This window comes from Lycorma delicatula, chromosome 8 (genome assembly GCF_047948215.1).
Source record: "Lycorma delicatula isolate Av1 chromosome 8, ASM4794821v1, whole genome shotgun sequence".
Classification (NCBI taxonomy): Eukaryota; Metazoa; Arthropoda; class Insecta; order Hemiptera; family Fulgoridae; genus Lycorma; species Lycorma delicatula.
In genome coordinates, this window is record NC_134462.1 from 112,577,314 (window position 1) to 112,603,788 (window position 26,475).

General features: G+C 30.5%; 1 protein-coding gene across 4 annotated transcripts in view; it reads left to right on the top strand.

Annotated features, from left to right (window-relative positions):
• Positions 1-25,363, top strand: part of LOC142328717 (alpha-tocopherol transfer protein-like) — a 30,750-nt gene extending 5,387 nt beyond the window's left edge. The window contains exons 1-8 of one of the 4 annotated variants that reach the window (XM_075372666.1): positions 2,680-2,799; positions 8,207-8,386; positions 9,580-9,739; positions 12,100-12,161; positions 13,597-13,790; positions 14,604-14,720; positions 16,398-16,491; positions 24,456-25,363. In XM_075372666.1, the coding sequence (XP_075228781.1) occupies positions 8,233-8,386; positions 9,580-9,739; positions 12,100-12,161; positions 13,597-13,790; positions 14,604-14,720; positions 16,398-16,491; positions 24,456-24,646 (972 nt within the window). In that variant the 5' untranslated portion in view covers positions 2,680-2,799; positions 8,207-8,232 and the 3' untranslated portion in view covers positions 24,647-25,363. Of the gene's footprint in view, positions 1-2,679; positions 2,800-5,190; positions 5,624-8,206; positions 8,387-9,579; positions 9,740-12,099; positions 12,162-13,596; positions 13,791-14,603; positions 14,721-16,397; positions 16,492-24,455 lie in introns of those variants that run through there. The other 3 variants (XM_075372665.1, XM_075372663.1, XM_075372664.1) reach the window with 3 other exon arrangements.
• The last annotated feature ends 1,112 nt before the right edge of the window (positions 25,364-26,475 follow it).

Genomic DNA, 26,475 nt, shown 5'->3' on the forward strand with positions numbered 1-26,475 from the left:
TACATCCTATATCCCTAACAATTTGTTTTACATATTCCAAACGATGCCTGCCTGCACAATTTTTTCCTTCTACCTGTCCTTCCAATATTAAAGCGACTATTCCAAGATGCCTTAATATGTGACCTATAAGTCTGTCTCTTCTTTTAACTATATATTTCCAAATGCTTCTTTCTTCATCGATTTGCCGCAACACCTCTTCGTTTGTCACTTTATTCACCCATCTGATTTTTAACATTCTCCTATAGCACCACATTTCAAAAGTTTCTAATCTTTTCTTCTCAGGTACTCCGATCGTCCAAGTTTCACATCCATATAAAGCTACGCTCCAAACATACACTTTCAAAAATATTTTCCTGATATTTAAATTCATTTTTGATGAAAAAAATTATATTTCTGATTGACGGCTCATTTCGCCTGTGCTATTTGGCATTTTATACCGCTCCTGCTTCGTCCATCTTTAGTAATTCTAATTCCCAAATAACAAAATTCTTCTACCTCCATAATCTTTTCTCCTCCTATTTTCACATTCAGTGGTTCATCTTCGTTATTTCTACTACATTTCATTACTTTCGTTTTGTGCTTGTTTTTATTTTCATGCGGTAGTTGTTGCGTTAGACTTCATCCATGCCGTTCATTGTTTCTTCTAAATCCTTTTTACTCTCGGCTAGAATTACTATATCATCAGAAAATCGTAGCGTCTTTATCTTTTCACCTTGTACAGATCTAAATTGTTCCGGATTTAATTTGTTCTTTAATTGTTCTAGCAGTTAATTGATCATTAACTGCTAGTTCTATGTAAATATTAAAAAGTAACGAGGATAGGGAACATCCTTGTCGGACTCTCTTTCTTAATACGGCTTCTTTCTTATGTTCTTCAATTATTACTGTTGCTATTTGGTTCCTGTAAATGTTAGCAATTGTTCTTCTATCTCTGTATTTGAAACCTATTTTTTCTAAAATGTTGAAATAAAATTTTATTTCATAAATAACTTCTTATATGTTCTCACTTTTTTTTTTAATTGTTATTATTGAATTATTATTGTAAATTTTTTTTTTCAATCAGAGGTTAATAATTAATTATTAATAAATCAATACATCTAAATTCAAAAAAAATGATGAAGTCTGATTCAAACTGATGTGCCTTCCCCGTGTAAGATCCAAATGTTTTATTAATTAAAATTTTATTTGGCGATAACTCTGAAACCAATGAAAATAAGTACCAATTATGATATATCGTTGAAAAGCTCTCAATGAGGGCTTATTACTGCAGTTAAGAAAAAGTCCAAAATCCAAATTTATTTTGGATTTTGAGCTTTTTTGGACACTTTTGGTCTATTCGATTGCAATCGAAAGGGGAGGTACACAATTAGATGTTACAACAGTCTTAAATCTAAAATTTCAACATCCTGCGACTAATCGATTTTGAGTTGTGCGAGATACATATGTACGTACATACACACATACAAACATACGTACAGACGTCACGCCGAAACTAGTCAGCATGGATTCACGGTTGATGAAAATGGATACTTCCGTTGAAATCTGGAAACCGACATTTTTCGCGATCACAATACTTCCATTATTTAATACAAGGAAGTAAAAACGTTGCCTTACAAAATTCAAGGTATTTTTTGAAAGAATTCTTTATTACAAATCCTCTTGAACTGAAATATAATGTTTTCATTCATTCACTAGCGGCGGACTGCTCCCTCTTAATGGAAAATTTGTTCATGGAATTTATTCTCTTAGAATAAACTTAACAAAAAATTAAACATAAAATAAAAATTTTCATTCTTTTTTTACTCCTCTTATATTAACCTGGATGAGTTAATTTCCATTTGTAGAATTCGTGTATTTTGTTTATACGAAATACCGTTTTGGTTAAGTTTATTTATTTATTATTATTATTATTATTTACCTAAGCTTGAATCTTGTGTTTGGGAGAATTTGAAATAAATTTTTTTGGGCAATGAAAAATGCCAATCCTGACCGGGATTCGAAACCAGGACTTTCCAAAAGAAAAACTAAAATACTACACTCCTCCACAAAGGTCGGCATTTACTTATTTCTGACTATTCTTTATTCAGGCATTTTGCTTTGATTTTGAATGGCTTTTTAAAATTATTTCATAGAAACAGTCAATTAAATAATTTTAGCGTAGATTTATTTTTTTGTAATGAATTCGTATTATAAAAATTACTTTATATGCTTTGTTCCGCGCCCAATTTCTGTTGCACTTCAACAATAAGTTGCATAAATTATCTGATCGGAATTTACAGGATAACTTCGAACCAGTGGCGGCTCGCGTATAGGCACTGTGGAACTGCAGCACCTCCTATTCGCACTTGATATTATCGATATCATTTAATATAATGAGTCTATTTTTCTTTAATTCTTTGTTTATACTTGTACAATATATAATCCTTAAGCTTAATGTCAGTAGTTATCCCCAGTTTATGAAAAAGATACAAAAATCTTTGTATGGAACTATCCGCTTCACAGTTCCAGCGACGTGGTATTTGGCTGTTGCGCACATAGGAAGCTGCACGCGAGGCTGCGAGGGAGAGACAGCCACTGTCGCTCCCACTGTTCTGACTCTGGCGTGCTGGTGGAAGATAATTTTTTTTTACTCCGCGTGTGTATGGAACGTTCCTTGTTCGTTCTCTTTTCTAGTTTAGTCGGTGGAAGAATATGAAAGCGATTTAGTTGGTTTTTTAGTAGTGGTCAGAAGATGGCGGAAAGCAAGGGCTCTTTGATTGCCAAGTCTGTCCAAAAACACGTTGGAAGGGTGAAAAAAAGGTAATTAGTAAAAAAATAATTATGTATTTATTTCTGTGTACATAGAAATTTAAATTAAATACCGTTGGACTGTAGTGTTTTTAAGCGGACATTTTATGAAGTTATTATTTAATAATACTAAATAAATATATGTATTGACATTTTATTATTTATTCGGTTAAACCGAATGCCATATTCTTGAATGTGATAAAGTGTAGAATTGGATTATTATCTTGCTTCTAGCAATTCTATTTGATTCATATTTTTTAGGTTCTTTTATTTTACAGAAAACTTTTATCATGGCCTTGAAAAGGCCCAGAAAAAATTTTCTGAAGCAGCACCCCCCCCCCCCCCACCCCAACTAATTTTAGCTACTAGCCGCCAGTGCTTCGAACAGTTCCGATCGTCAAGAAATTTTCTAGCATTATTTTATTAATAAATCTATCGAGTTTGAACATGAGAACAATTTATTGGTTTAATTTAAAATAAAGTACAAAAATATGAAATGTTTTTTCTTTTTTGTTTAGATAAACATTTTTTTACTACACGTTGTCGTCTCTCTATAACAATGTGTTTGATGTTGGTATTACGTCCTTGAATTTGATATCCGAGGTTACACTATTTGAAACTGTACTTTTCCGATTTTTTTACACCAAAATATTTAATTATTTTGTAAACTAATAAAATTATTAGCTGAAATTTGTATTTATTCGGAAAATAATTTTATATATATATATATAAAATAGTAGTAACAGATTAGAGCTGATAATTGATTCCTAAGTATCCCTTAATATTGATGAGTAATTAGTTGCGGGAGTTATGATGAAATCGGGAACAATTTCTATTACTAGTTATGGAGTAAACATCAGCTCATTATGAAACAGACTTCTTAAAGCCCGTTTCATAATATCATATTTTTAAATTGGGCTTCGTTCGGAACGTCAAAGAAGCGAATAAATATCAACGCTGTTTTATACGATAACTACGCTAGAGAACATCAATCAATCATCACTTTCACCGTCACATGTTTTATTATTGTTAACATTTTGTTCCAGTAGCACGCAAACCCTATTCTACACCATGTGGTCTTTCATTAAAGACTGTATAAGAATATAAAGAATTTACCTGTATTACAATTTTTTTAATCCTTTATTTTTATAAAATAACCAAAAAAACAATGGGATGATCCACTGTTCTTCCGGTTTTTTATGCAATTCAATGGAACTCAAGGTCAGAATTTAAAAAAAGGTGTACTGAGAACGTCAAAAATTTTATTTGGTGAAATTTTTGTACTATGAATTTTTTTGTTAAGATATTTTCTCAGTAAGTAAATCGCAAACACATGGTTTTATTAAAGGAGAGCTAAGGTTCAATTTGAAATAAAAAAAATTACCCCTGAAAATATTTTATTACATTATTGGACGCCAACTACTTCTTTCTAACTTCCACAATTACTTTTAAACTGAGCTTCTACGGTTCAGTTATTTTGGTAACGTGCATCCTGAGTAAATCATCACAAAGAAATATTTTTCGTTAGTAGGAATGGGTAATTCTTATATACGATTATTTTAAATCGTAATCAATTAAGATTTCGGTCAGTATAAATTCAACTAGCAAGATTGTGAGTTACTTTATGAGCTCTAACAAATAGATGCAAAGGGCTAATTTACTTTAATTTCGTGATAACTTAGAGAACCGTATTCGAAGAAAGAGTATTACTAGCAATTTTATAAGAAAAATTCAGTTTTATATGTATGCCAACGTTATTTTAAGACGCTAAATAATCATAATGTTATAATGACGGCTCGCTTGCATTTACTGTAGGAAAAGTTTTAGAGTTCGCTCGTAATTGCAACTGTCTTGACGGTTAAAACCTGTAGACTAAAAAATTTGAAATTGGTCGCTCTATATCACTCTCAACTTTTATGTTCAACAGGTTTTCAATATTAGGCAAAAACTATTTATAAATAAAACTGAATATCTCCCATCCCTAAATCTAAGTGAAACTAAATTTGAACCTAAGTTCGATATTTTATAACCGTTAAACAAAAAGTAAAAACTTTTTGTTAAAAACTACCACTTCCCTTTTTTAATTTTGTCCAAAATTTAATGCCATTAAATTACAGAGATTAAATTATTTTCAAAGAATTCATATCGAGTCAGTCCAGAAATATCCTTCAAGTGCCTTCTTCCTCTTTTACGGACGTCAAAGTTTCGTGCGTTAAGTGCCGGCGTCGTATATATTAACGTGATAAAAAAAATTCATAGAAAATACGAATTAACAAGTTTTCCCAAAGAATTTATACTTCTCTCGATCAGGAAAACTCTTTGCACAATTTACATTGTGAATAAGCGTTATCTGCTTTCGATATAACAATCGATGTATCGCGTAGTCTAATCGCTGATGTTTACTGCTGTCATTCGTCAGTTGTTTGTTTTTGGCGGTCTTTATACTTAGCGTGTGAGGTTGTAATCTTATGGTATATTGTTGTTTGTGTTTATATTATAAATATGATGTGTTGCAGGCCGCGATTAAGTGATAATACTATAAGAAACGTATTAGAAGACGAATATTTGAGTGATAATTTCGTGAGTGATGTTTCTAACATTGAAAGCGGTTTAGGTGGTGGATTTGTGTAGTAGTTAATTGTAAATCAGAGGTCTCGGGTTCTAATACCGGTCAGGAATGGCATTATCACACGCTACAAAAATTGTCATTCACCTCAACCTCTGAAGCAGTACCTATCGGTGGTACCTCCGGAGGTAGATTTAAGTTGTAGCTAACACAGATAGTGACCATGACTATCTGTGGATAATTTAGCAAGGCCATCTACATTAGGAATAGGTAAAATAAATTTTCATAATTTTTTGTTTTCAGAATTGGAAGATGACAGTAGGCATAATGGTGAAAATCATTTTATTTACATGCATAGACCCAGAGGCAGGCCCCGACTAGCTAATCTTGATGAAAATGAATCGGATAACAGTACTGAACTGGAAGATGTCCAAAAAAATACTGATGACTTCCAACATAATTTTAGTTTTCTAGAACGACATGATACAAAACACTGTCCTCCTAAGAAACTCCCCACCAGCTTTATATTTTTATGTTTTTTACTGTTGCCTTTCTAGATTCAATAGTAAAATACACTAATAAGTATGCCAAAAATTTTCTAAATTCTAATAAATACAAGTGAAAGAGCATAGTTGAACAAAACAATGGAGACCAGTTACTGTTTTAGAAATACAGCAATAAGCTGTAGTGATAAATATGGGAATAAACAAGAAATCAACAATTTATAGCTCCTGGTGGACTAATTCAGTCCAATATATCCCTTTGTTTCAGAGGAATTTTACACACAACAGATTTCAAAGAATAATTCAGTTCTTTCATATTGTGGATACAATAACCCTACTGAAACCAAGTCAACATAACTATGACCCTTATGCAAGATTTGCTCCATTAGTTGAACAGGCAAATAGGGTTTTCAAATTTCATTACACTTACAGACAGAATTTATCAGTAGATGAGAGTATGATAAGCACCAAAACTCACTCTCAGTTACTCGAGTACTTGCCTAAGAAACATTACAGATGGGGTATGAAGTTGTGGATGTGCGATGCAGTAACCCATTATTGCATTAATTTTTTATTTACAAGGGTACCAGGAAGGAAGATAAGAAGAGATAAAAGAAAAAGGGTTAAGCTATACTATTGTAGTGACATTTTTGGAGACATCATTGGTAAATGCAATTTGCCAATTTAAATATGTTTATACTTCAAATTACCTACAGTTGAGTGAAATAATGAACTTTTTCATACAATGCTATATCTGACATCCTGTTTTAAAATGAATCTAGTAGGAACATAGTTCAGTAGTAAATCGATTAATTAGCTATTAAATATAGTATTTATGAATGATGAACTTATCATTAATAAAAACATGAGGTACATGTTAAATAATGAGACTGATACAATAACTCAGGTTTATTTATATGTATTATAATTCTAATGCTTGTCCACTTTAATATGGAGTGTCTCTATTTGCACTCGCACATTAATGTAGTCTTGGTTTTCCATTGGTCGAAGGCATGGGGTAGATCAGTTTCTATTTGCTGTTTTTTCTTTAGCTGCATCAGCTGATCTTCAAAACATTCTTTAAGCACATTCTTCAATTTAGAGAAAAGAAAAAAGAGTACTTACGTATTAACGCCACTGCAGCTGCAGCTTTATTTAAAAACAAAGTAGTCAATCAGATTTCGGTGGAAAATGGGCCGATATAGAGTTTAACATAGATTCAAAACCGTCTGTTTATTAATTTTAATAAATGGTTATTTATATTTATTTATTTTATAAATATAATTTAACCAAACTTAACCTATGCTCGCTTTGCTCGCTAACCTTGACTAATTAACATGAGTGTTTTTTTAATTATTTAAATAATAAATAATTGCTGAATTTATTAAATAAATACTCAAAAAATTACGGTGTTAATTAGTCAAGGTTAGAGAGCGAAGCGAGCATAGGTTAAGTTTGGTTAAATTATATTTATAAAATAAATAAATATAAATAACCATTTATTAAAATTAATAAAGAGACTGTTCATTTTCCATCAAAATCCGATTGACTACTTGTTTTTAAATAAAGCTGTAGCTGCGGTGGCGTTAATATGTAAGTACCGAAAAAAGTCTTGTGGTGCCAAATCTGATAAATATGAACAATGTTCAGTAATAATGGATTTTTTGGCAAAAAATTGCTTCACAGAATGTGCTATGTGAGCAGGCATGTTGTTCTGATTAAAACTTAAAACATTTTTTTATAATTCTGGTTATTTTTTTCTGATTCTTTCTCTCAGATTTATCAAAAAGTCCTTGTAATAATTCTGGTTCATTTGTTTTGTGCCCACTGGAACCCATTCTTTCAAAATTACACACTCACATCAAAAACACAAAATACATATTTTTTTCATTTTATTTTATTAAAACAATCCAGCTGTAGCTTTCTTGGAGGTATATTAAAAATAATTTTTTAATAGAAAATTATAAAGTCAGAATCATACAAAAATTACAAAAAAACCTTTTATTCTGAAAAATATTTTCCAGATTTATTTAGACATATCAAAATCGTTTAATTGCAGTATACAAAATTGAGGTTGAAGGTGGGTGTTTAAACATCTGCTCTGACTTTAAAAGTGATTTTATGAGTCTCTAATCTGGATTATGCTGTAATTTTTTTTTGTTTAGGGTCAAAATATTAATATATTTATATGATTTTGCAAGGTTCCTATGTTCTATAACTTTTGGGTTATAGGGTGTACAAAATATTATATATTGTTGCATATGATAAGACTAGCTGTACTTACATTAATAAATACGTGATTTGATTTTTTCTAATGCATTTTTGCAATATTTCATTTTTTGTTCACCAGACTTATATTTCAATTGGTCTTTCAAAATGGGTGAATTAGAATACATATGTCCTTTGACTAAAGAAGCTATTAAAATTGCAAAAGAAGAGTTACGTGAAGATGATGATATAAGGAAACAGGCACTTGAAATGATGAGAAATTGGATAATCAATAATCCTCGCATTTTATCATGTAGAATGGGTCAGTATCATAGTTTTTTTTTGTGATATTCTTACTGTAAAATCAGATTTTACTTCTTCATTTTCTTATTCTGGTTGAATAAGGGATATCTGGTTCTAGTGAGTGATTTTGACAATCTGGAATCAGTACATGTTTACAATCTGTATTAATTTACATTACAAATTAATTTTAGGTATTGTAAATACAATAAAATTATATAAATTCTTATAAAATTATAAGAATTTATCAATACATCTTTGGACCCAAGATAAAATTCAAAAAAGTATAATTATAACCTTAATTTTGTATTGTAAAATTACTTTTGCATAAGTAATTCTGTAGAAATTATTTGCTGAAATATATTGTTTTTATAATTACATAATTAATTGGTAAAAAGTTTTCTGCTATTAGATTCAGTAGGAAAGCATGATAGGAGCTTTTTTTAGACAGTCAACCTGCAGTTGTGTCATAGAAGTTTGAGTGAATATTATTGCTACATTGTGTGCAAAGCTGCTGGCTCAAATAGGTTATAATTAGATATGTGCTGGTGAAAGGCATGGAACTAGCACAAACTTGCTTGATGACTGCTCAAAGTGGGTGGAATTTGTTATAAATTGAATGAGTGCAGATATTCATTAGTTTTTGTGTCACTTTAACAACAGAAATGATAAACAGAAAAATAATTACAAAAATATAGCGAATCGTAAATATTTTTCTTTTGTTGTGTACTAAACAATGAAAAAAATATATGTATTTGTAAAAATATTGTATTGTAAACTAATACAATACCTTAATACAGCAATCCAGAATACATTTAATTAAACTGCTATGATTACATTAAATGCTGCACTGGTGCGACTACATGTATATTCAACCACAAATAACAGTTATAATGATAATAAAAAAAACTTTTTAGATAAATATTTCATGTTATTCTTCAATTTGTAAATTCTGAATAATAGATCTAAATCTGTATATATATATATATACTGACTCATAATCAATGCCCAGCAAAAATTACTGAAGATAAATTGATGAAAATTTGTGTAACATGCTTCTTATGGTGTAAATTGCACACTAAGAAAGGAATTTTTGAAATTCTGTGTTTAAAGGGTTAAAATAGAGTAACACTAAATTGTACTATAATAAATAAGTAATAATTATTTTTACAGATTTACAAACCATTTTTTTAATCAAAGTTATTTGTATTTCAGACGCAAGTTTTTTACTTCGGTTTTTGCGTTTTAAGAAGTTCAGTATACCAATGGCACAAGAAACAATGGAAAGATACATATTACTCAGACAGTGCTATGAACTTGGTTTTAGAAAGTTGGACATGAGGCTTCCTGCAATGCAGGAACTTTTAATGAAAGGGTTTGTTTTATTTTACCTCATTTGCAGTTACTAGCAGTTATCACTTTTGTATGCTTAGATATGTACACAAATTGTACATGTTAGTGTATGTATAGAACATGATTGGTTGGAGGTAAATTAGTTAAGTACCATTTAAGGAACTACTTATTCTGATATATTGTAAGACTCTAAGAAAATGTTTATGATAGATCTGAAAAGAGATCACCACAGTCACCATTGAATTTTTAGGAATTGGCTGTGTAATTCACAGGCATAAAGGATTCTCATGCCAGATTTCCTTGGTAAAGAAAGAACTAAGTGAGGGTTATATTCATTATATTCTCATTATATTCTTTGCTTAGCCAAGTATATTAGCTCATCAATTTGCCAAGACTGCTGAAGTTAGGTGTAGGATTTTATGCAGACCTTCATGTGACTAGGTTTTTTACTGATTGGCTGTGAATGAACATTATTATTCTCAGAATTTAACTCTTAACTGGTGCCTCTTGTATCTTAGATGTTTCAAATGTATCTCAGCCATAAGAAAGACTGGAAAGATAATTTAAAGAACAGTGTTCTCCTCAATTTCCAGAAAACTTTAGGTTTTACTGCAATTTTTTGTGTTGGGTGCAACCAGTTGCTTGATTATTTTATGGTAGAAATGATAAAAAAAAAAAAAAAAAAATTGAACAGCACAAAAGCATTTAATCGTAAAACAGAAAATAATAATAATATTAATAATTGGTAAAAACATACATACAAATAAATAATTGATATATAAATTAATAAATATGTTTATAAAGTTGATATATATATAATATGTTCATGTGTTCATGTCTATTTGGTTGATACTTCAGAATGACTTAACCTGACATTATGTTATTTGGTGTGGTAGCTTGTACATTAAGAGGGCTTTATTCTGTTAAGTTTTGAAAGAATTGGATTTGAGGATGAAATAATAAGATGATGCTGTGTCTCAAATGGAGTTGGAAATCTAAGTGTATGGTTAAGGTTCTGAATTTTTCTTGGTTTATTAAAAAAATAAATAACATTGATTTTTCTAACTTTTGACTCTTTCAGTGAATAGACTTGAAATTTTCCTTTACTTTTCTCTAAATGAGTTATTATTATTATTATTATTATTATTATTACTGGAATTTTCAGAAGATTTAAGGATATTATGCTCCACCTCTAACAATTGTATTTTATACATTTTTCAAGTTTTTTCTTAGAAATAAACTGCATTTAGAAAGTGTAAGGGCTGTAGGTTTGACATTTGAAATCTAGAGGAGAATAATCAATTTATAACTTACTTTTAATTTAGTCTAATAAAGAAGTAGGTTAAATATTTGAATATTGTAGCTGAAAATTAAAAATTGAGGTTTAATTTTTGTTTAATCGACTCAAACTGATCTGAAAAGTCAAAATGAAGTTTTTTGTCTTATGTTTTGATTTTTAACTATTTATGAGTATACTTGTATGTTTCTATTTGATCACTCTGGTTGATGAAACTTAGCTTTGTTCAGAATAATTATATGGATAAATACACAATAATTATACCCTTATATAAAACAAAATATATACAGGTAAAAAGAAATATTTGTAATATTTTCTATAAAATATCAATTATATATAGGCGTTACTGGATTGTTCTAGAAGTATGACAAAAGCCTCACTACTTTTACTAGGTGCACTGGAGACCTACTCTAATGGTGGTGGTCTAAAATCAGTTTTTCAGTCCACGGGTCTACTTTATCCAGTTATTCAGAGAATATTATTGATATTGATCATTGTTTATTTTCCCCGTATCTAAATTATTTCTGTGCAGCCATTAAAATTTAAAGAAGCTACCTTGTTACTTTATAAATTTTGTAAACTCATTCATTTTGCACTGAATTTAATGTATTCAGCAGTACAACAAAATTTAAACTAATTGAATATTGAAGTATAAAATGCAATTCTTTTCAACTGATCGTGGAAGGTTTAGCCAGTGTCAAAACTATTTTTACTGTATTAGCAATAATGTTAGCACTAACTCCTGAGATACTAGACTTCATTGGCTGATGAGTTTTAAGAAGATATTTACAGATTTCATATTTTTTTTGTAAGGTATCCAAAGAGAAATAAATTTATTGAAAACCAAGTTTAGAGTTAAGTATTTATAATATTCTGATAAAAGCATAATGCTGTAGTGGAGAGTTTTTTTCAAAGTCAAATCCATCTCAGGCAACTAACTTATGAAGTGCCAAAATGTTGACAGGTTATGTTCAGTTATAGCCTTGTATGATTATTATGTCCTTGCATGTTTGTTCTATTAAATTATTTTCTGATCTAGTTTTTCATGCTATTCAACATGATTCTTTTTTTTTTCTTTTGTACAGGTACTTATTTGCTGTTCCTAAAAGGGATTCTCATGGTCGTCGAATCATAATAGCACGCCCTGGTAAGATTATAATGAAAATGTATTCTTTATTTTATTGCTTTTTTTAACTATATTTTTTTTTGAAATTTTTAATTATTTTTTAAATTTTGATCAGTTTTTTTATAATAAAATTCTAGTTACTTTAAGTTATGTTAAATTCTGTATCTGGCTTTGATTCAGTACTGTTTGTTGTAAAACTGTTTAGGCATTCATTGATGCAATAAAGATTTTACATTCATAAAAACTACTGTGAAAACAATTTGCCTTAATTTTTTTTTATCAACAATAACAGTACTTTCTTAAACACAGTAACTTTCTAAAGTTAAAATAGAAGTGAAATGACATAAAATTATTTTTTCTATCAAAAGAGAATATTTATGCAGCCCCCCAAAGTATAAATTTCAATCATACTCCTTTAGGTCTCTTTTTCAGTTATGAGGACTGGTTGCCAGTTGGTTTTCTTTTAACTTTATGCTTGATCCAGATCATACTCCCTAACACATTTTCATTTCATATACTCCTTAACATTAAGTCTACTAATTCGGTGTTGGATCTCTTATGACTTCAGAATTTTCTGTATAATCTGATACTAGGCATCTTCAGGATTGTCTGAAGATGAATAAAACTATTGAGTTGTATTATGTTTTATAATATTTAAGAATTATATTTATTGATGAAGGTTACCATTTTCAACTTGGCTTTGGGCAAGATTATATCAATTATGCTGATCTCCCATTCCAAATGACCCAAATGATGATGTAGGAATGGGATTTGTATGTTGTAGCATACAACAGAACGTTTGAAACAATCAATCCTTCTCTTTCCCAACCATGGTGGAATAATAACCTTTTAACATCTTTCTATCAATATAAGCAAACAAAAATACTCCTGTTTTACCTTTTGAGTGCTGATTCCCCAGTCAGGATGCTCTGGTTCAGTGATGAAATAATCCCAACACCATAATGAAAAATAAATATAAATATTTACTACAAATTGGTGAATAGAAAATAAATAGAAGAAATTACGGGAAAAGCTGTGTTGTGTTAATTTATTTTTTACTCTTTGTTGCTTGTGATAATAGTAAAAAGAAAAAATTACAGCAGAACCTTCTAAATATACAAAAAAAAAACAAAATACAAACAGAATAGAAAAACTTGGGCGAAAACTTTTAAATTTTTTACCTTTTAAAACTTTTGGTATAACATCTAGGTCATGAATATGACAGGCTATTGCCATAAAATAGTTTATAATTTTGAGTATAATTTATTCACTGTAAATTTTCTCTAGTTAATATATCAATTGATAGTTGGTAATGCAAACTTCTGCAAGAGAAGGAAGTAGCCAATTGCTTCAAAACGCTCTGCTTCATACGTTGAGTGTTCATTTTTATTGTACATATTAAAGAGGTAAAGGTAGGTACATTATGTTGATATTACTTTTATTATTACCATTTTAGGTCAATTTGATCCACACAAGTATATTAATGCTGACATGTGTCGTATTCATGGCATTGTTTATGAAACTTTAATGGAAGATGAAGAAAATCAAGTGAAAGGATTTGTACACTTCAATGATGGAGTTGGAGTATCATTTCCTCATCTCACTTTATTCACTCCTAAAGAAGCTGTCAGAATAACTAAGAATGGAGAGGTAAAGAAGTTCTTTTTTTCTGTAAAAGTATCATTTATGAGGTCTTATTTTTTTAGTTATATCTTATTCACGTGAACACACACACACCCACACCCACACCCACCCACACACACACACACACACACAAAGAGAGAGAGAAAAAGATATCAATTTAAAATCAAAATTTGAATTACATCTTTTGATATATGACATTCATGAACATGTTTATCTTATAAGTATTTTTCAGGGATAAATCCAATAAATTACAGCTAACATTTTCTTATAATGTTACTAAAATGCATTTGACATACATATCATGTTCTTAATGATGTGTATGTTTTAATACATATATTAAAATATGTATTAAAAGACATAGGTTAAAAAAATTAGAAATTTAATCCATTTGGTAGAAAATATTAAACTAATGTAAACTTTCACCAGAACAAATGATTGATGACAATAAAATAGACTAATATATAATATATATATAAAAAAAATATATATATATATTATATAAGTCTATATATTATATATATAAAGAAAACAATGAAAAAATTTACTGAGCTGTAATATACAAGGTTAAATATACAGAGGTTGAAAACTTTGCTGAAAATAATAATCTTTAATGAGATTTTGTAAAACCATTGCACGTAGTCTGTATTGAGTTTAATAATTTACCATGGAAGAAATAATAGTAATACAGTACAAAACTACTGATCATTTCTGTTGTATTGATTTTTTTTCTTCTGTAATTAAACGATGGAATTTTTTTACTGCCTGTTATATTTCTTTATAATTAATTAGTAACTGAATGATTTGTTGTTTTTTTTCCAGAGAACATTACCAATGCGACACAAAGAAGTTCATGTAATAAATGTACACCCATCAGTAAAGTATGCTCTTGATTTTGGAATGAGGTTGATCAGTGATAAAATAAAGAAAAGAGTCAAGGTATGTGTTACATTTGTTATAAAAATGCTTTAATGGTCATTGCTATATAATTTGACAGCTATTACAGTTTCCTGATTATTATTAATTTTTATTTTTTTCCCTTTTTTTCTATTTAGCCTCTGAAACCACCATAAGGTATTACTTCAGACGATGATATGTAAATGTAAATGAAGTGTAGTCTTATACAGTCTCAGCGTTGACCATCCCTGAGATGTGTGGTTAATTGAAACCCAACCACCAAAGAACACTGTTTCCATGATCTAGCATTCAAATCCTTATAAAAGTAAATGCGTTTAATAGGAAGATGGTGGTTCCGGAGGCTAAACAGAAAAAAGAGAAGTTTTCTTTTGTATTCTTTTCTTGTTAGACATTTTAAGAATTGTTTTATAAATGTTATTTTCTTAAGCCACAGGGAAAAGGGTACTCATATCTGTTATGAATTGACTGTATGGAATTGTAGACAGTTCTTCAATACTGTAATGCTAATAAAAGAAGTTTTATAAAGTTAACAGTTTTTAAAAAAGGTTTTCATAAATTTTATATTGAATAAAACTTATTACATTTACGCTTATAAATATTTTATAAATTAATTAGTGTAAAATCAAATTTATACCAATTTTTAAAAAAAATTTTTATAACAAAACTTTTTTATTTTATGAAATTTCTGTTGTACATTGCATATCTTTCTAACAAATCAGTGAAAAATAGACATTTTGGTCATAATCATTTATTTCAAAAAAAGGTTCTCTTTCAAACACTGAAATAGGAGAAGTTAGCTTTTCCTTTTTTTGCTTCTTTTATCCATATTATTATAATATATTTTTATTATTAAAAAAAAAATAATTGATTAATAATAATTAGAATTTTTTTGTAATAAGCAATTTATATATATGAATTCATTTCTTTTCTTAAATCTAATTTAAAAAAAAAATAGTTTATTAATTTATCCTTCTAGTAATTAAAATTAATTTTATCCATCTACTGCAATTTTTTTGTGAAAAAAAAAAAATATATAAAAACTTCACTTTTATCGATCTCAGATTTGCAATATCCCTCTTTAATATTTTTGTGATGATCGTATTTTCTATACCTAAGAAAACTGTGTTATTTTATGAGTAAAATAAAAAATCTTACATGAATTAGTGGGCCTTACAAGCTGCATTTTGGGCCATTAAACCTTTGTAATTTTACATGAATTATGCCAATATGTTTTTGTTTTTACAGAACTTCCACAATTAAATGGCTGCCCTGAATAACCGGTGGTCCTATTAACTGGGAATTCACTATACACAAGAAATTGATATTAGATTCCTGAATACTGATTGCACAAAAATATTTTAAACTTTTGTCTGTGCATTCATAATTTATTCATTACTAAGTTAATGATAATTTTTCTTAATAAAATAGCAATTACTTTGTTTTTATTTTGTAATCTATTAAAATGAACATAAAAAAATAAGGTACTGATAAACAAAAACACAACACACACACACACACACACACACACACATACACATACACACACACATACATACACAATTTTATATATATAAAATTGTATTTTCATTAGTCAGCCATCTTTCTGTTTTAAGAGTAATTTATGTTTAAAAATGTAGATTATTTGTATTTTAATTGTGCAGTTTTATCTAACTTCAGTTGTGTATATTAATGTTACAGATACATTCTGATATAGGTGAAGTTCATAAATATGTGGATAAAACTTTGCTGCCCAAAGAATATGGTGGTGATATGCCCATGTCTGAAATGATAGGTAATTACAAAATGTATAATTTAAACCTTTTAAACTAAATAGTTAATTTTTTGATGAGTAGTAGTTATAGCAATGAAGTTCTGTTACTTATATAAGGTCCCTGATCATTACTGCAAGATCCTTGTTCATGTATACTTTCATAGTATTTCATTCAATATTTGAATTAATATCTTTTCCTTTCAAAGTATCTACCGCTTTTATTCTTCAAAGTCAGATTAACTATTTTTCTTCAGATTAATCTTTTCTTCTGACCCTTACAATATTAACTGATATGAAAACTAGCCATACAACTGAATATATCGAGGTTATGCCCTCTTAAATACTTACATAAATATATATACAATTTTTATTTTATGCAGGAATGATCCTTTATCAGATTTTTTTTTCTGATTAAATTTAGCTAAAGTTTTTAGCAAAGTAAAAAACTCTTTAAAGTTATAAACTTTATTGATAAAAAAATAATCTGGTTTATTGCACAAATATTGATGAGGGTGTGTTGCACTTAGTACAAGTTCAAAAACCGAGGATTGGCGCCTTTTAATAGATTTGTCCAAGTATAGTTTAAAAGTGGTTCTACTACACAACGGTAAATATATTCCTCGATACCAATCGCTTATGGTATTAATTTGAAAGAGACATATGATGTGATGAAAGATATTCTTGAAAAAATAAATTATAAAAACATAGTGGAACATATCTGGTGATTTGAAAGTTATAACTATTTTGTTAGGCTATACTAAGTATATGTGTTGCGAATGGTACAGCTGAGCTAGGGATATTCCTCTTCTGACTGAACCTTACTTTTTTTTTTCTTTTTCCTGTTTAGCCTCCGGTAACTACCGTTTAGATAATTCTTCAGAGGATGAATGAGGATGATATGTATGAGTGTAAATGAAGTGTAGTCTTGTACATTCTCAGTTCGACCATTCCTGAGATGTGTGGTTAATTGAAACCCAACCACCAAAGAACACCGGTATCCACGATCTAGTATTCAAATCCATGTAAAAATATCTGGCTTTACTAGGACTTGAACGCTGTAACTCTCGACTTCCAAATCAGCTGATTTGGGAAGACGCGTTAACCACTAGACCAACCCGGTGGGTTCGACTGAACCTTACTAATTCCTACTACAGCTACATTTAATTTATCCATTTCCCTCTTAAAATTTTCTAACTTACCCACCTTTTTTAGACTTCTAACATTCCATGCTCCCGACTTGTAGAATGTTACTTTTTTATTTTCTGGTGACCCCTTCCTTAGTAGTCCCTACCTCGAGATCCGAATGGGGGACTAGTTTACCTCTGGAATATTTTACCAAGGAAGGTGCCTCCAACTTTGTTGTATGAAAATGCAGAGTTACATTTTCTTGGAAAAAAGCAGCTGTAGTTTTCCATGGCTTTCAGCTGTGCAGTACTCAGAAGTGATGTTGATATGGCCGTTTAAGTCCTATCCTACACCCTTAACAACTACTGTAAGAGCTGCTGCCCTCTTTCAGGAATCATTCCTTAGTCTGGCTCTCAACAGATACCTCTCCAATATGGTTGCATTTTCGGTCCACGAACCCTGTATCACTAAGCACTCAAGCCCTCTCACCATCGGCAAGCTCTCATGATTCATAGAGAGAGTTGTTTTCTCGAAAATATGATTATTGATATGTTCGTAAATTTTGTATAATTGTTTGTAACTCATTCTGCATATTCATTCATGCTCCTTAAACTACACTTCCAAATATCTTAATTTAGGTGACGTTAAAGAATTATGAATAAGAGAAAAAAGGATTGTTAAAAAAAATGATAATAATCGGGAATAAATATATTAAAATATGTTTAGTATAATCTATTACTATATAATTGCGTTAATTTACCTGAAGTTGTGGAATAAACTTATCCAACCTTATCAATATCTGTTGCCATATTTTATGACAGTTGAACTAACCCAGACCTTTGAGATTACATTTAAGCTGACTGTATTACATTTAACCTTTGAATGACCTCGGACGTTTTCTGATTTGATCCTTGACCCTGACCCTGACCATGACCCTGATTGTACTTTAGCTTGACCCTGACCCTTGACCTGAAAATTGGTGTTTCATTTTTAGCCATGGCATTCCCGTCATCCGACTTCTACCCAAAATCTGAGTTTGGACGTAACTCAGACCTCCTGGTGGATGATTTCGCGTGCCTGTCTTCGACGTTAGTAGTATGAAAACCTCAGGTTCAGGACCAGGCTGACCAGTCCTGAGCACAGGCCAGTTGCCCAGAACCTAAGGTTTCTTCTCACACAGAGCACTGCCACTTTTCACTTAAATTCTCACCATGCAAGCGTGTCTTTTCACCGGTGCTAATTAATCGAGAACCTCAGGTAAGATCGAGCGCCAATTTTAAATCCAAAAATTTTTTAATTTCAAAATAGGGCGTATCTCAAAAACGGTGCACCCTAGCTCAATTCTCACGTGATTTTGAAAGGCTTAACCGAAAGGGTATTTTCCAATTTTTTGAATCGATTGGCACTGGTTTCATCTGCCCAAGTCCAGCCGTTCTCGAGATACGCAACATTTCACAACATTTTTTGAAATTGATGCTGAAATAAAATGAAAATGTGCTTAGTTAACAGTTTTAATCACTTTGAAATTAATTAATTAAAAAAAAAAAAAAACGGACATCATTACTTTCAGCGAAAGCAAATAAAATAATTAAAATTTCTACTTATCGTCGCGTAAAGAATTCAGTTCCAGAAAGCACAGCGGAGATCCATTTATGATCTTGTCATACGGAAAATATTACATATGCGAAATCGATCGGAAATTTAGAGAAAGGTGCAGACTGAGAGGGCTAATTCTAGCAGGAACTGTTGAATATGAAGTATTTTGCAACATAGGTAATTTTGCCGATCGATTTCAAATTTTGTTGTGAAGACTGAAGAAACTTCAGAGGTACAAAACAAAGATGTAGTAGGATTCTCACAGCGATGTTCTTTTACATGACAACCCCTATTCGGTCGTCTTAAAATAGAATTTTTTATAAGAGTTTATTAAAAACCATTATCACAGTATGAGAAGTGCTGAACGTAGGTGGTGACCGTCTGGAGAATTATTGTGAAGTAGATAAATTACTCATAGTGTATCGATGAAAATTGTAAAAAACAAATTTGTTATTATTGAATAATCTAAATAAATTTAAGCTTAAATCCTTTTTAAAATTTAAAAAAAAGTTACACTACATTTAAACTGAGCGTAATGTTAGTTAAGAGTCAGTAATATAGAGCTACCCACCGGGTTTGTATAGTGGTGAATGCGTCTTTCCAAATCAGCTGATTTGGAAGTCGAGAGTTACAGCGTTCAAGTCCTAGTAAAATCGGTTATTTTTACGCTGATTTGAATACTAGATCGTGGATACCGGTGTTCTTTGGTGGTTGAGTTTCATTTAACCACACATCTCAGGAATGGTCGAACTGAGACTGTATAAGACTACACTTCATTTACACTCATACATATTATCCTCATTCATCCTCTGAAGTATTATCTGAACAGTAATTACTGGAGGCTAAACAGGGCAAAGAAAGAAGGTCGACCATTCTTAACATGCGTGGTTAATTGAAATCCAACCACCAAAGGACGCCGGTATCCACGACCTAGTATATTCATATCGTATAAATGTTTTACCTTTACCTTTACTAGGATTTGAACCTTAGAACTTTCGACTTCGAAATCAACTAATTTGCGAAGACGCGTTAACCACTAGACCAACCCGGTGGGTTCGACTGAACCTTACTAATTCCTACTACAGCTACATTTAATTTATCCATTTCCCTCTTAAAATTTTCTAACTTACCCACCTTTTTTAGACTTCTAACATTCCATGCTCCCGACTTGTAGAATGTTACTTTTTTATTTTCTGGTGACCCCTTCCTTAGTAGTCCCTACCTCGAGATCCGAATGGGGGACTAGTTTACCTCTGGAATATTTTACCAAGGAAGGTGCCTCCAACTTTGTTGTATGAAAATGCAGAGTTACATTTTCTTGGAAAAAAGCAGCTGTAGTTTTCCATGGCTTTCAGCTGTGCAGTACTCAGAAGTGATGTTGATATGGCCGTTTAAGTCCTATCCTACACCCTTAACAACTACTGTAAGAGCTGCTGCCCTCTTTCAGGAATCATTCCTTAGTCTGGCTCTCAACAGATACCTCTCCAATATGGTTGCATTTTCGGTCCACGAACCCTGTATCACTAAGCACTCAAGCCCTCTCACCATCGGCAAGCTCTCATGATTCATAGAGAGAGTTGTTTTCTCGAAAATATGATTATTGATATGTTCGTAAATTTTGTATAATTGTTTGTAACTCATTCTGCATATTCATTCATGCTCCTTAAACTACACTTCCAAATATCTTAATTTAGGTGACGTTAAAGAATTATGAATAAGAGAAAAAAGGATTGTTAAAAAAAATGATAATAATCGGGAATAAATATATTAAAATATGTTTAGTATAATCTATTACTATATAATTGCGTTAATTTACCTGAAGTTGTGGAATAAACTTATCCAACCTTATCAATATCTGTTGCCATATTTTATGACAGTTGAACTAACCCAGACCTTTGAGATTACATTTAAGCTGACTGTATTACATTTAACCTTTGAATGACCTCGGACGTTTTCTGATTTGATCCTTGACCCTGACCCTGACCATGACCCTGATTGTACTTTAGCTTGACCCTGACCCTTGACCTGAAAATTGGTGTTTCATTTTTAGCCATGGCATTCCCGTCATCCGACTTCTACCCAAAATCTGAGTTTGGACGTAACTCAGACCTCCTGGTGGATGATTTCGCGTGCCTGTCTTCGACGTTAGTAGTATGAAAACCTCAGGTTCAGGACCAGGCTGACCAGTCCTGAGCACAGGCCAGTTGCCCAGAACCTAAGGTTTCTTCTCACACAGAGCACTGCCACTTTTCACTTAAATTCTCACCATGCAAGCGTGTCTTTTCACCGGTGCTAATTAATCGAGAACCTCAGGTAAGATCGAGCGCCAATTTTAAATCCAAAAATTTTTTAATTTCAAAATTTCAAAATTTAAAAAAAAGTTACACTACATTTAAACTGAGCGTAATGTTAGTTAAGAGTCAGTAATATAGAGCTACCCACCGGGTTTGTATAGTGGTGAATGCGTCTTTCCAAATCAGCTGATTTGGAAGTCGAGAGTTACAGCGTTCAAGTCCTAGTAAAATCGGTTATTTTTACGCTGATTTGAATACTAGATCGTGGATACCGGTGTTCTTTGGTGGTTGAGTTTCATTTAACCACACATCTCAGGAATGGTCGAACTGAGACTGTATAAGACTACACTTCATTTACACTCATACATATTATCCTCATTCATCCTCTGAAGTATTATCTGAACAGTAATTACTGGAGGCTAAACAGGGCAAAGAAAGAAGGTCGACCATTCTTAACATGCGTGGTTAATTGAAATCCAACCACCAAAGGACGCCGGTATCCACGACCTAGTATATTCATATCGTATAAATGTTTTACCTTTACCTTTACTAGGATTTGAACCTTAGAACTTTCGACTTCGAAATCAACTAATTTGCGAAGACGCGTTCACCACTAGACCAACTCGGTGGGTAATTTTGCGAGCCTCTCTTCGGCGTTGTTTACTTAAATTCAGCCACAATTATTCGCACGTGAACTAACAGTACTTTAAAAAGTTTGAACCGTAAACCACGATAAAGACTTATACAAAATATGGTATCGTACATTAATCGACTACGTAACAAAATACACGACACGCGCCAAAAGAACCGTACTGAGAGGGATAACCACAGAACTGAACTTTATATACGCGGAAAAGTAAAAGAGAAACAAAGATAAAATAAAATAAAAATTACTGTTTGTATTTGAAACATAATGTCCCATTCTTAATAATGTAAACACATTTAAATACATCGCTTCGTAAACAACAGTTGCATCATATTTATGCTACTACGAGATGACTAATCATGGTGTGCTAGTGTTTCAGAGTACAATAGTATAGCGATAACGTGCGGGCGATCATACAAGCTCGTCGACACGTGGCGGCTACTGTATGTAACTGATATAATAACTACGCAATATCAAAATCAAATAAGAAGAACCGGTCAAAGTAGATATCAGTTATGATTTTTTTCTTGTTTAATTTCACGATCAACAATAGTTTATAATTTATTGATTATATTAAGGAAAGTTCTGCAGAAATGTTAGATGCCCTTTTTAAGACGATCAGCAGATATTAATTTTGTAATCGTGACATTCCATGTACTCGTATTTTTATACGAAAGCTCAAGAAATTACTTTTCCCTCAAAAAATTAAAAAAAAACCTTGCATAAAAAGAATTCAGTTCCAGAAAGCACAGGAATTTTTAAATTTCTTGTAATATAAAATCTTAGAAATTTATTCTGCACTTTAACTCCGCGTAGTCTGTTAGAATGGATTCAAGATAACAGATCCATAATCCAGTCTGCTCTTTACAAAAAAACGTAAAATAGTTTTATTATCGGGTTGATATCCGTAAATAGTTTTGATACTCCTAATTACAAAATAAGTAATTTTTGACAGTATTGATTAGAAAATCGATATGGTGTAAGTAAATGTAGAGGCCAGTAATATTCCATGTTCTTTCATCACAAATACTCTTACCAAATTTATGTCATTACAGAGTAATTGTAAATATGATAATTCAATTTTTCTGTGAAATTAAATTATGAGAATAAAGGATGACAAAGAATACTTACGTATCCTTTAATTACATAAAGAAGATCTTTTAAGTTTAAGACTCTTAATAGCCTTATTTACTTATTCAAGTATAATGTACTTCACTTCAAGAGTGCCAACATCGCAACATCCATCTGAAGAATCGACGTCATCAATTTCATAATTTTCTGAGTTATCACAATAAGCTGAAGCAAAAATTTAATGCTTGAGACACATTGTCAGCGATTGTAATACCATCACACACATAGTATACTTGTTCACACTTTATTCTTTTACTATTCACATAATTCCAAAATAGTTTATGTTAACTCCTATTTCCCTGTGAATATTAGTTAAATACAATTGGTATGTGATCTTTATTTCATACTTAAGACACATAAACCTATTTAACTTACTTCCTTAAACCTATTTTAATAATAAACTGATATTCTTTTCATACGTGCTAATTTATTATTAATTTGTTTTTCTGAATATTTCTATTGAACCCAGTAATTGGATTTAGTCACTTCTTTTACAGTGGGTATAGTCAAAGCAAATACCTGATAAATCAGATCATAGAAATGACAACCGCCTTGTCCATGTGTGTCCAATTTTACAAAGATCATCAGTCTGATCCAGATATTAACGCTTAATATCTGGATCAGACTTTATAACGTTTAATTACCTTTATTGAAATTAAAATGTTCAAGAATAATTGGTTTATGCATAGATAATTAGGGACACTTCACATGGGAAGTGATAGCTGGATAAAAAATATCCATGAAAATTATTAATGGGTAGATGCAATTTATATGTAATTGTGTAATAAGTATGCATGCTTTTATTTTTTTGAACACTAATCTGACTGTGTATGAGTTACATTAAATGTATTTATTAGTATGACTAAATATAAGAACTATGTGCACTCTCTGCCTGCTGTGAGACACAGAAAACAGAAAGTCAGACAAAATAAAATGTTCATTATTTGTAGTATTTATTGGCACACTTAAGAAACTGTAAAAAATGAACCATATTAAATAAGTAGTATATTAAAGTCTTATGTATTTATTGTTTACTAATGTTTCCCAGGACAAAAAATTTTTTAGTATAAATTAAAAAGAAAGTACATTGCATATTTGTTAGAGTGTATTCAACCAAATATAATGGTAGTGTAAAATTAATGAGATGAGTTATGTATTAGTTGCAGATTGAACACATAATCTTTCTGTTCCAGATCTCTTTATGAAAGAATTAGAAACTTCTCATCCGAGACTGTTAGCTAATGATGAAGATCTTAAGGTACATGCCGAAATGTATAGCGAGAGTGCGAGAGTTGGTGCAGTCTCTGCTTTACGTAATGGAGGATCATGTGGGCCACATAATGACATATTAACTGGCAGTTTTCGTAAACTGCAGGTTGATTAAATTAAATATTGTGAACAATAACGGTTATTTTTATGTGATAAAAATTTAAAAAGTAGTGTTTATAATATGAGATTTAGTGAGAAGTGTATAATATAAGGTAGACATTTTTGATGCAATTAGTACTTCAGTTTATAAATTTAGCAATCAAAAGTGGTTTATTACAAAAATTATACAATTTATTACAATCATATTGTGAATAATATTCTTCCTGTTTACAATTCTACAAGATAATACGAATTATAAAAAATAAAATAGTTTGATAATATTGGATATCTTTATTGCTGTAAGAATTTTTTTAACTGGATATTTTAACTGATATTATGTAGTTTAATGTTAATACATTAAACTACATAAAAGAAAAATATACAAAGTAAACCAAAAATTTTTATTATTTTTAGTAATAAAAATTGTTTTGACTGGATTGATTTATTAACCAATGAAATGTACTTAGAGGTATAGATCCTTAAGCATTTGATTAGTGTTGAATAACATTTGATTAAACATATAAAAATTTCATCTTTTATATAAATTTTTATTATTAATTAAATCTACCTTTTTGAAATATTATTATGTATATTTTTTTATTGTTTTTCTATATTTTTTGTGTGGTACATTTATAAATAAAATTATTTTCAATCAGCAGACATGTATGGATTGATAGATCTTTGAACATCTATGGATCAAAAACTTACAGATCATAAGACTGTAGTCTATTGCTATTAAAAGTATTTTGCAAAAAAATTTCTGTGTAATTTATTTTTTCAGAAAAACATAACCTCCACTCTATACTGTTTATTAATATGAATAAATTTTCATCCCTTTTATGCAGCAATTATTTAGAATGGAGACTGAACTTTCAGTACAGTATTTATTACTTTAAACTTATTGTAGTTCACAAAAATATTTGTTTAATATAATGAATGTTTTTTCATTTTTCTTAATTGAATCAAATTAGAGAATTTCTCACTGATTAGGGAGCAATTAAAGACTTTCTCAAAATTTTGTTAAAAATTATAGAATTCCTTGCAAATTTGTGAAGAATTATAGAATTTCTTTCAAATTAGAGAAAAATTAAAGAATGACTGCCTTAAGCATGACACAATATCAGTTCACCTTTTTCAGAAAAAACTAATTAATTAATTAATATATTAATGATTCATAATATTGTGAATAAACTTATTTACTTCTCAGATGGCTCAGCAGCACAATATAAAAGTTGTAAAAATTTTGTGAATTTAATGTATCATAAGGAATGGCACTTTGCCACATCACTTGGCAAGGGTGCATGTGATGACACTGCGGTGCACAAGGAAAATCTATCTCTCACAAAGTTAACATTATGAATGTTTTCCCACCAACTACTAAACCAATCTTCTTGAAATTTTTACCAGGTAGTTTTACAATACTTTGTATTTTAGACATATGTAAGACATTGATAAGATAAAGAATTATCACAGAGAAAAAAATTTTGAAGTTGGTATAACAGAAATGTTTAAATTTCATAATTTTTCTTTCTAAAATTTTTCTGAACAACTTTTTTGAGCAATACATGCATTAAAGTAAAGTCCCTAGTAAGTGGAATAATGCTGCAAATTTTCAAGGGAATCTATCCAGCAGTTTTTGAGAAAATGTGCACAATATATTACAAAATAGTGTTTTTCAAAAATCAACATAAAAACCAAAAAACCAAACTTCCTACCTGTTCTGAGAACATCCCTGGTGCATAATAGGTTCATCTTCAGCCTCTTCCAGGAGCTTCCTCTTTAGTTTTTTTTTCTTTCTTAGCTGACAATTATACAACACCGACATGTAGTTATTTACACCTCATA